Source organism: Amblyomma maculatum, chromosome 3 (assembly GCF_055883805.1).
Source record: "Amblyomma maculatum isolate TAMU_Amacu chromosome 3, ASM5588380v1, whole genome shotgun sequence".
In the NCBI taxonomy this organism is placed as follows: domain Eukaryota; kingdom Metazoa; phylum Arthropoda; class Arachnida; order Ixodida; family Ixodidae; genus Amblyomma; species Amblyomma maculatum.
In genome coordinates this window covers 220,648,315-220,660,483 of record NC_139346.1, presented here as the reverse complement: position 1 = coordinate 220,660,483, position 12,169 = coordinate 220,648,315, and the positions used below count along the sequence as shown (strand labels likewise).

General features: G+C 46.4%; 1 protein-coding gene across 1 annotated transcript in view; it reads right to left on the bottom strand.

The window, feature by feature from the left end:
• The window catches only part of LOC146197754 (mite group 2 allergen-like Ixo r 2), a 62,270-nt gene that overhangs the window by 36,088 nt on the left and 14,013 nt on the right, over nt 1–12,169 (bottom strand). Inside the window, exon 2 of the mRNA XM_084599662.1 lies at nt 263–367. Within this exon, the coding sequence (XP_084455788.1) occupies nt 263–367 (105 nt within the window). The remainder of the gene's footprint in view (nt 1–262; nt 368–12,169) is intronic.

The following is a 12,169-nucleotide window of genomic DNA, read 5'->3' as shown; positions in this document are numbered from 1 at the left end:
TGATAATTTTTTTTTTCCATAGACATGTCATCTACGCGATTGGATCGCTTTCCCGCCTACCACTTGTGCAATGATGAATAAAATACATACAGCCTCTTACTGTATTTCCCTCTATCTTTCGCTATATTTCGTCTTTACAACCATTTCTGCCGCCGGTGGGGAGCAGCTGAGGACTGCTTTAGTGGCTACTACCATCTCTGCCCATAACTTTCTCGGTGTCCTCATCCTGTGGCAGCGACGAGCAGCGGTTGGACTTACTCACCAGAGACCATCTCGAAGTGGATCTTGGCTGAGGTGCCCCTCTTCATCTCGCACGGGTCCGATTCGCAGGGCTCGACTTGCACAGAGATGATTTCAGCGGTGCTACCTGCGGATAAGGGAGAAAGAGAAAATAACGAAGAAAACGATTAATTGCGCTCTCCCTGAATGCGATGTCAACGACCTTTAGGTAAGCTGCACTGGATAGTTGCCTTCGCAAGGTTTTTTTAACGACATAGTAAGCGGCTAAATACGCGGGCAGCATTTTAAAGCCAACAGTCGGGTTTTGTTGCTGTAAGGAAAAAAAGTTTAGTTGAACGGCTCAAGCACAGTGATAGTGCAGCCCGAGAAAATGGAAGAAAAAATATCTGGCATAGGGAAAAGGAGCTAGTGGATAGGGATTCTCCTACCTTCTTAATATCCTGTTCTTTGTTTAACAAACCGCTTCTCTCGACCGACCTAGCAATGGTGCTTGCAATTCGATCTATACGCCGTAAATATTAGGAGTAGTCCCGCTGAGCATGTTTAGTGTGGCGCGTAATTGCCTTCGCTTGTGTTTGTTGCCTTGTATCGATGCATCATTGGCTAAAAATATGTTTCGAAAAAAAAAAATCGCTACCGCGGAATAATATTTGTATTTCTTACAGATAATTGTCGAACGCAAACAAAGGATCATAGGCAAGACACTAAACAGTAAGAATTTCTACTAATGCAGCGCTCTCTGGTTTTAATTCCGCTTGAAATACACGTGCTCAAACGCACAAATAACGCAGCTTATAGCTGGACCCATTGTTTGCTCACAGGGTCAAAAAGAGCTCTTGACGTCAGCTGACATTCAGAAAATGGTGTGCGTCAGAGCAGAGAAGATACGCGGCAAACACTGTAAATCTGGCATTGAATAAGTTTATTTCTGTCCTATTGTTGCTGCAAAGCAACAGTGCTCTGAAATCGTTGCTTATGATTTTGCCAGCGCTCTAATGTACTTATTGAGGAAGGTCGTTTCTTAATCGCTAAGAGATATCATCCTTGTAAATTTTATTATCTCGGCTCGGAAGGTAAAGCAGCTTGCATTACTTTGTTTAATAAGTGGCGGAAAGCAGATAACGCTAATGAGACTTGTTAGTAAACAGATTAAGCGATGTAATTTCTCTCGAGTTAAATTACTGCCTATGAGAGAAAATCCCCCGCACGATATATAAGAAAAATAGAATAAATGTTTTTCAGCCTTCACCACGTGAACCGTAATTATGAAGTGTGCCGTGATTGTATTGCAGCTCCTTTCACGCTAATTCGGTTCGAGACATGTTTGTGCGAGCGTTCTAGGGCCTTTTTTTTTTTTTTTTTTGCATGTGTTGTACTGGCGCGCTCACGATTGTCCTTATGTTATTCTGATCCCTTTTGTTTACAATTCTCCCTGTTCTGTTCGGCTCTTGCTCGTTTTCTTTCTATCTGCCTCCAGTTGTCCACTTCCGTACTTTTATTTTTGATCTAGTCATTAATCGTGCTGGCATTTATTGTCGGCATACAGTGCTTTGCTGCATTGCAAAATGTGCTGTTTCATTTATCAATCTTCTTGTTCTGCTTGTGTGCTTTAATTTCGTTTGACGTTTTCTTGATCCACTTATGTGCAGTCGCTGCCCTAATGTTACGCTGAATTAGAAAATCTTTCCGTAATATTCTATGAGAATAACTGCAATTTCTCGCGCAATAAATAGCCAGAACCATTCGCTCACTAATGCACATGCGGGCGAATGCTGCCGATGCGCTCTCGAAATAAAATTTTATTTCCCGCTTCAAAAACGCAGCACCTGGCAACAGTGGTAACAATGAAAATTGTTCTGCATTATTTTGACCGTGACTGTATGCTACTTCCTACCATGCTGCAACACCTGGTTTCGGAAAGTGAACATTGCAGATAATGGAAAGTAAATAAATTTGGAAACACTAGCCGTCGACTGTTGCGAGAGCTTTGCTGCAGCTCCCGCATGCATTCAGGTGAAAAATAACACACGAGCCGACGCTGTCAATGGGCAAGTGGCTAATCGCAGGGCCCGTAGCTGCACCGCCGCGTTGGCGAGAAGGGCGTGAATTGAAATCTACTATTGACATGTCCCTCTCTTACCCATCATTCTATCTTGCTCGTGCGCGGAAATGTTTCGTCGCCACTCTAGGCCATCCTTATGAATAACGATTTATGAATGGGGCAGGAATTCTCTCCGCACGCGCATTACAGTCGTGGGAGAATACAAAATGGTAGAGCGAAAGAGCTAAATAATTTATCGAGTTCTCGCGAAGCCAGCTCAGGTTCACGAAAGAGGAAACGATGGCTCTTTATTAGGAAGAGAAAACGAGGCAGAGAGAGGAAAAGGAGTTGGAGCAGGCGCTTGAAGAGAGCGACAGGGTTAGCGAACAAGCACGTGAAGCCGAAGAGAGAGCGCATGGCAGAAGAAAGGAGAATGGCACAGGAGAAAGAAGTGCTCGAACTGAACTTACGCCTTGCCAACACTAATGTTGAAGCTGTGTCAGAGGCGACGGGACTTTCGTCAGGTGTTGGAGCGACACGCCCAACAGCGCACTGTCCGAGAAAGCTGATGTCTCCTTTTGATGAGAACCGGGACGATTTGGATGCTTATTTGCATCAGTTTGAGATAATCGCAATATAGCAAGGATGGTAGAAGAGCGAATGGGCAACAGCCCTGAGCCTTTGTTTGGTGGGCGAGGCATTAACAGTCTTTGGAAGGATGCCCGCATCAGAGTTGACGGATTATGATAAGGTAAAGAATACACTTCTTCAGAGGTTCTGCTTAACCGCAGAAGGTTTTCGAGAACGGTTTCGATGCAGTAAGCCAAATGACGCGGAAACTGCAAAATAGTTCGCATCGCGGTTGCTGAACTACTTTGAGCGATGGCTAGAAACGGCAGAGGTTGAAAAAACGTACGAAGAGGTGAGAGATCTGATGGTGGCAGATCAGTTTCTGCGTTGCTGTCACCCAAAGTTGGCTGTATTTCTAAAAGAACAGAAGTCAAAACAGTAGAAGAATTCACAGAATATGCTGATCAGTTCATGAAAGCCCAAGGTCAATGAAACCTGGGAAAGATTAAGGAAGATGCAGTGAGAACTCCACACGACGAGGCGAACACCCTCTCTTTCTCTCGGGGAGCCCATATATTTCCCCTCCTAGCCTTCTTCCCTCCGGCGCTGTGGCGGAGAGGGCGGGGGTGGGACGACGGCCTGTCCTTCCCCCTCTCATCTCGACAGACAGCAGCTTCATCCAATGAGACGATGGTGGTGGTACAAACTTTATTTATGAGTCGACAAGGTGAAGCACTAGGTCTGGGCACAGCATCCTGACCTCCAAGTGAGATGTCGCCGGAGAGCGCGGATACTGCTACGACAGCGAGGAAGAACATTTGACGTTCCCAATAAACAGCTTGGCCCGCTGGCTGTGCCACGGTGTGTCGTTCTTCACGGCCACGGCTGTGGTCAGAGCTAGCGGTGTGGCTTTGGTTCCCAGAGCGGAGCCGGAGCCCCGCGAGAACCCCCGGGGGTTCTCAGAACTGAGACCATCCGTCATGTGTCTAGGCCACGATTCAATTATGGCTGAACACCAAGGTGCTAATAACACAGTGAACAGAATAACGGAGGGATTCTATTGGCCCGGAATCCAGAGTGACGTGAAGCGGTATGTCAGATCTTGCGACTAACGGTGCCGAAAGGAACAGTCGGAACAGCGCCGCTTGGAACTATGCCTACCATCGAAATGCCGTTTCAAAGGGTAGCAGTCGATATCATCGGACATATTACTCTTTGCTCGAGAAGAGGAAATCGCTACATCATCCACCCTGGTTGACATGGCGACGAGATACCCGGATGCCGTTGTGCTGAACACTACCGACACAGTCGAGGGGGCAGAAGCGCTACTCGAGATGTTTTCACGATATGGAGTGCCAAAGGAAATGCTCACAGACGGGGGCTCAAATTTCACCAAGTCAGCCGACTCCTGTCGTTGAAGCAGCTGCTTACGACCCCATACCACCCGATGTGTACATAGCCTGGTGGAACGCTTCAACAAAACGATCAACAGTAAGGGCGTTACACAGAAACAATAACTATGCACATGCACAGTAATTCCACACGCAGGTGGGCGTTATGCAAATGAAAAAAAAAACGATCATAATTTAGTCTTTAGAGTTCTTATAGTAGTAACTAATCAGTGAAAATAGGGAATGTTCCAATTGGTACTTTTCATAGTGGTGCTGATGAGAGATGTCGCTCGAAGTTGTCTCTCTGGGGCCTCCGACGCATAGCCGAAGATACGACTCGACGATCCGAAGCGCAGGTCGCGATACGTCGGCCCAGGAGGGCACCCACTTGCGTGTTTCCCGCACCAGCTTAAAAGATCGAGTCTCTTTGTCTACCCCCGAGGAAGCCACGCGGAGCAGGCGTCGTCGCCCATAACGTCCTCCGCGCCTCGAGGTGCCCATATATCTTCAAAGGCCCATGAGTTGCCGTAAACACGTGGTCCCTGAAACCGTGGAGCCATGACGTGTGCCTTTTTTCTGTTTCCGCTGTCTCAAAGGTCATTGCTTCCGTCTGCCTTGCTCCGTCCCCACGGATGGTTGCGTCTGCTTCGTACGCTGCGTGCCGACACTTTCTTGGTTCTGTTCGGGATGGTTTCTCTTCTTTAAGCGCTGGTTTTCAGTCACACTTGACACTCATCAAACTTTATCGTCCTTTTGTTTAATCCGCGTTAAGGTGAAGGTGATCGCGAAAAACGTCTGTGTGCTGACCGATGTAACAGCACATCAGGAACTCTACGCGTACAAAACTGATTCCGAATCATCCATTGTAATTATCACCGCTAATTTGCAACGTCGGGACAAAAAAATGAATAGGTGCAGTGTTGTTATAGGTGGAGAACGATATGGACGAAGTGGAGCGCTCGTTTGTGGAAGGTGAAGAGAAAGAAGTGCGTCGAACGGAGGGCCCTCATTGTCTGGCTCCTTGGCTGTCGCCAATGTATATACCTTTAATCCTCTTTTGTAAATATATTTGTCTCTGTTACAATAATATGCCAAAATTTAAAAACCGTGGACGATTCAAATATTCTGTAGAGTCTTCATATCTGTTTGGTGCGCTATGCGTTGCACAAGGGCCTTATTGAAGTGGCCATAATTACTAGTGCAACAAACTTATGCAATATGTCTTTAATGATTTTGAAAGCTGAAGTAGAGGAGAATAGTTGGGCAAGGTCTAAAAGATATAAAGAATAGGTTTTTTCGCTGCTCATGGGTCCTCAGAAAGTTTCATTGTTCGCTGTTTTCTTGAAATTAGCGCGATCGTATCTCTGTATTGAAACGCTATATAGACATTCGAGCGCTGCCCCACAAGCCCTTTGTTGGCTTGGGCAGGCTCGTATTTGTATGTCATTTTTGAAATAAATAAATAATTTATATATATATATATATATATATATATATATATATATATATATATATTAGCTATAGCTTTTTCATAGATAACTATATTGAGAACATAGTGCGGAATTGTTGCTGCTCTGCCATAAACTTTTTTTTTTGAAATGAAGCCCTGCAAAGTAGCTAAAATTTTGTTTCCGGGGCCGAATTTGAGAAATTTTATAAAAACATTACGCTACCCAGAAAAACGAACATTAACTAATTACAAATAAAAAGCATGCATATATTTAGCGAGACAGTTTTCAGCTACCTGACTTGAGCATATTTTGTGTCTTTCATAACCGAAGTTGGCCAAAAGAGCAAAGACGATAAACCCGGCGCTCCATCTCTTCGTCATTATTACTTCCCTGTGCCTTGAAAAAACTTTCGCCAGCAAAACTAATTGCAGATCTCTTCTTTCCTATCATCAGGCAACAATATATAAAATTTTGAAATAAATATAAGAGGTCGACCGATCATCCTTTGTTCGATTTCACGCGGAAACACCCAAGGTGCCTTCCTTTCCACTAAATTACTACACAAAAAAATTGGCTTGGTTTGAGGTTTTACGTCAGAAAGTGACTCAAGGTATAGAGATGCTATGGTGGAGGGATCCGGAAATTTCTAACACCTGGAGTTCTTTAACGTGCACTGTTTTCGCGCAGCACACGGGCGCCTTGCTTTTCGCCTCCACCAAAAAGAGGCTGCGGCCGGGAATCGATCCTCCATCCCTAGGCAGAGTAGTCTAGCACCCTAACCACTTATGAAAAAAAAAAAAAAAAAAAAAAAAAAAAAGATTGAAAAGACGGTATTACAAGTCTTAACACTGCAACACTGACAACTTTCGCTCTATCGCTAGGTTCAAGCCATGTAAACGCCCACAACGTTTCCAAATTTCTCAAGTTTCTTATTTCTTTAATATGCACTAATAAGTTATTACAAATCATTTCATTAACTCGTCATCGCATACTTTACGTCGATCAGTCATCAATCACTACAGTCACTAATTACAATGATACGATTTCTTTACGCAGCCCCTAATTATTTCCGACACGTGGTGCCGAAAATATTACTACGACGACGGTTTTTCGACCTAAGCTATCACTTAATACTCTTGCGCCATCTAGTGACAAATGCTAAAATGCGTTTCATAGGCCACGGCTGCCTCGATCGGCGCGCGCACGGCCGGCCGTGCATAGGCGCACGACCTGCAGCACTTGATCTGGACCTGTCCTGGTACGGCTAGCCTCCGCGCCCGCCACACAACTGCTCACCACATTCAGACATGCGAAGACTGGACAGCCCCCCACACCGAAGCCAAGCGCAAGCTTCGTGCCATGCTAGATCTCATGTCGGAGTGTGGCGCCTTCAACCTCGCGTAACCCACCAATTTCCCATCTAGACCTCAGGTCATCGTTATTAATAAAGATTTATGTATGTAGGGCCGGTCTCTAAGAGGAGTGCGCGGGATGCAACTCAAGTTTCATAATACACGCAGTTCCCCCCTGAGAGAAAGAAATCTGCTGTTAAGTCCTTTCTGGTTGCCTGTAATAAACAGCTAATCGTCAGACCAAATGATACGCTAAATAATTTCGATTTTTCTAGCTTGTTTTTTGCATTCAAACATCAGAAACTGGTTTTGTATACACTGTTTAGTCGAGTAATACATGAGCCAGGAACCATGTCTCATAGTTAGCAACTGCTGCTTTTTTATGTTGTATCATATATTATAGAAGCGCGCACTCCCTTCTAGACCAGTCGGGATCACAGAAATTAAAAGTTAAAATCCTCGTTTCTCGGATATTCTTCGCAAGTACTAAGCCTATAAACTATGAGGGAAGCTGTTCTCATTACCGTGCACCATAAACACGTTCCTCTGGTGCACGAAGACACAATTAAACGTGAGAAGTTATCCCGCCGCGGTGGTGCAATGGTTAGAGCGCTCGACTTCTATACGCCCAAGTATGCAGGATGGAATCCCGGCCGCGGCGGCCGCTTTTTGATGAAGGTGAAAAGCAAGGCGGCCATGCGCTCTGCGATGTCAGTGCACGTTAAAGAACCCCAGGTGTTGGAAATTTCCGGAACCCTGCACTACGGCGTCTCTCATAGCCTGAGTTGTTTTGTGATGTTAAACCACACAAACCAAGCCAAGGGTCAGAAGTTACATTATTGAGTCCTGCTACATCAATCAGTTCAGTTTAGTCATTCAGTCGTGTCCGACTCTTCGTGACCCTATGGACCATATCACGCCACGCTTTCCGGTCTCTCACTATCTTCCTAACATCACATAACTTCCTCTGCAGCGCTTTGAGGATGCCATCTAACCATCACGTTCGCTGCCTACCCCTTCTCCGGGGACCCTCAACCTTTCCCAACATCAAATCTTTCTCGAGCGACTCCTCTCTTCTCATCAGATGACCAAAGTAGCTGAGCTTTAACTTTAGAATTTGACCCTCCAATGAGCAGTCAGGGTTTACGGTGGACAATAACGACTGATTTGATCTTCTGGCAGTTCAATTAACTCTCAAGAGTCTCCGCCAGCACCACAGTTCAAACGCGTCAATTCTTCGGCGCTCAGCCTACTTCACAGTCAAACTCTCTCATCCATACATCACAACTGGAAAGACCATAGCACGAGTTATCCGGATCTTGGTTGGCAGACTAATGCCTCTGCTCATTACTAGGCGGTCAAGGCTAGCCATGGCTCTCTTTCCCAGAAGCAGGCGTCTCCTAATTTCATGGCTGCAGTCTCCTTCCGAGGTAATCTTGGAGCCCAAGAAGAGAAAATCTGCCACAGCTTCCACTTCTTGTCCTTTGATGCTCCAGGACTTGATAGGGCTATACGCCATGATCTTTGTCTTTTTAATGTTCAGTTTAAGCCCAAACTTCTCACTCTCTTCTTGTACGCGCATTAGAAGTCTCATGAGTTCCACTTCACCTTCTGCAATTAAAGTGGTATCATCCGCATATCTAAGGTTTTTGATACGTTTTCCAGCAATCTTCACTCCAGCTGAAAACTCGTCTAGACTGGCCTTCGTCATGATGCACTCAGCATATAGGTTAAATAGACAGGGCGACAGTATGCAGCCTTGTCTCACTCCTTTCTCAATCGGAAACCAATCAGCAAGAGCATGCCCAGTTCTGACTGTGGCCTCTTTCCCTTCATACAAGTTCCTGAGGAGACAGATGTGGTGAATTGGAACTCCCATCTCTTGGAGAGCTTGCCACAATCTGCTGTGAGCTACGCAGTCAAACGCTTTCGCATAATCAATAAAGCAGAAGTAGATGAGTTTCTGTAACTCTCTTGCTTTTTCCATGATAAAACGAAGGTGGGCAATCTGGTCTCTAGTTCCTCTGCCCTTGCGAAACCCAGCTTGCTCGTCCGGAAGCTCCCGATCCACATACTGCTGTAGCCTACCTTGGAGGATTTTCAACATCACTTGCTAGCATGCGAAATAAGCGCGGTAGTTGGAACAATCTTTGGCACTGCCTTTCTTTGGAATGGGGATGTAAACTGACCTCCTCCAATCTTGTGGCCACTGCAGGGTTGTCCAAATTTGCTGACATAATGTATACAGAACGTTAACAGCGTCATGGTTGAGGTTTTGAAGCAACTCAGCTGGAATGCCGTCAATTCCGCTAGCCTTGTTCTTAGCAAGGCTGGCTAAGGCCCATTCAACTTCACTCTTCAGGATGCCCGGCTCGAGATCAGTAATCACAACCATCTTATGTTGGGTTTGGACATCCGGGTCCTTCTTGTACAGTTCTTCTGTGTATTCCTGCCACCTCCTCCTTATCTCTGAGGCTTCAGTGAGGTCCCTGCCTCGTTTGTCCTTTATCACGCCCAGCTTAGCACAGAAGCTTCCTTTGATATATTTGATTGTCTTATACAGAGGTCTTGTGTTCCTCAATTGGCTGTTGTCCTCAACTGCTTGGCACTGTGTGTTCAGGAAGGCATTCTTATCTCTCCTTGCTATTTTCTGAAAATCCGCATTGAGAACCTTGCATCTTTCTCTTTCCCCCATAACTTTTGCCATCCTCCTTTCCTCAGCTATTTGCAAAGCCTCTTCAGATAACCAGTTTGCTTTCTTGCATTTCTTTTGCTTTGGAACTACCTTAGTAGCAACTTCTTGTATTATATCACGAACATCAGTCCACGTCTTTTCAGGCTCTCTGTCTTCTAGATCTAATTCTTGAAATCGATTCCTCAATTTCACGGCATATTCTGATAGAATTTGATCCAGATCATACCTGAAAGGCCTTCTAGTTTTCTGCGTTTTCCTCAATCGAAGCTTCATCAATACATATGTAGAAAATAAAAACTGGTAATCTGCGCACTACTAAGAAGCTTTATTAACTTTACGGCGCCAAAGACCCTCTTCTGCGGATAATCTGGCGTCAGCCTCGTAACAGAAAATCGCGAGCATCGTCTGGCATGCACTGATATCTCTTTAACATATGGGACGGGTGGTGGTATTCGAACCTTCTGGGATCCGTGATGGCTCTATGTACAATCTTGGTTGAAGCGTATCTCTGTGGAATTGTCTTGCACATGCTATAGTAGCTTACCAGGGTATGCTAATTAGTATGCGACAGCAAAGGCACAAATTAAAGGATTAGTAGTTAAGCAAGTAACAAAGCTTATATACGCTAACGAGAATCCGCAATCGGAACCAAACGAGAGCCATTCACGCGATCGCGTCATAAGCTTAAGTGACCCTAAAATTTTTGTAATACAACGTCACATGAGTCCGTCACCAAGGAACTTCATAGACTGTGGACTTCAGTCACGACCGAGAAGGTCTTGTGAGCAGAAGAGGATCAAAAAGTTGACCTCCGCCTTATATAACGGCCAATAGAGGAAACACTAAGGCAATCTGCCAAATTCGGCGGCAGCCCAACAGTAATGTGATGTACCGATTGACATTGTGACGGCGCTGAGTGGTTCAATGAGCCATTTAACAGATCAGGTGCGCGAAGTTTATAATGAATTATTAAAGCGTTTGAGGAAAGGCTTCTTGTTCTTGGAATATATTGTTACCTGGAAACGCGGGACCAAAGTGATGTGCTCACTGACGAAGACGACGACCGAGGAACACGGGCACGACAAAGCGTTGAGAAAGAGGACGACGCTGACAGAGTGGACACTGCACGGCTACTGAAGTCTCAGCGTCGAGTTCAGCCCATCGCGCTGTTACATTAAGTACATCCCCATAACATCTTGGTGGAGGTCGCGGGTTCAGCACAATCTGACGCTGGATCTCCGCAGTGGCAGTCAACTCGGAACCGTCACGATGACAACCGACGCGGCTCCATCTACCTCTGCAACTCCAACTGTCGTCGTAGCCCACCCCCGTGACCCTGGCCCATTCTGCGGTACAGATGATGTCGATGTCGATGACTGGCTTTCGCTTTATGAGCGTGTTAGGCAGCACAACAGGTGGGACGCCACGCTGATGCTGGCCAATGTCATCTTCTACCTTACTGGCACGGCACGCGTTTGGTTCGAAACGCATGAAGCAGAAATACCCTCCTAGGATATTTGCAAACAAAAACTCCGTGACCTGTTCGGAAAACCGGTTGGCCGTCAACTCGCCGCCAAGAGGGACCTCGCCAAACGTGCCCAGACATCTACCGAGCCTTATATTACGTATATACAAGACGTTCTGGCCCTCTGCCGAAAAGTTGATAAAGACATGCCAGAACCTGATAAGGTGGGGCACATCCTCAAAGGCATAGCCGACGATGCCTTCAATCTTCTACTCTGTCGGGACTGTGCTACGGTTGACTCCGTTTTGCAGGTTTGTCGACATTTCGAGCAGGCCAAACACAGACGCATTGCACATCGCTTCGATCGGCTCCCCAACACTGCCCCTACCTCCTCGTGCGAGGATCTGCCGACCCTAAGGCAACCTTCCAACACTGAAAATGTGGCACGCATTGTGCGTCGTGAACTGGAAGCGCTCGCTCCTGCTGCATCCAACCCGCCCTCCTCGGACAGCAACCTAGCGACGATATCCCTCATTCAAGCCGTCGTTCGTCAAGAGGTTGCCAACTTGGGCGTCCCCTGTAGCCACACCGTGGAACACCACAGCTCGAGCCCCGTCCCTCCCATGGTCGCCACCGCTGCACCCCGCAACACCTACGCGCCACGCTACCGATACCGCAATCCTGATGAGTGGCGCACCCCTGACGACAGGCCGATCTGTTTCACGTGCTCGCGTGAAACAGATCGCGTGAAACAATATTAAATTCAACATTCCCCTCGTCCGTACGACGTGGCGAACACCTCTCTCTCGCTCTCTTTCACGGGGACCCCTCATCTTTCCCCTCCTGGCCTCCTTCCACCGGAGCTATGGAGGAGAGGGCAGGTTGTTGTTGGGAACTTTGGGATATTCACGGGGGGGAACCGGACACGGGTTCATCATCATCATCAGCCTGATTATACCCACTG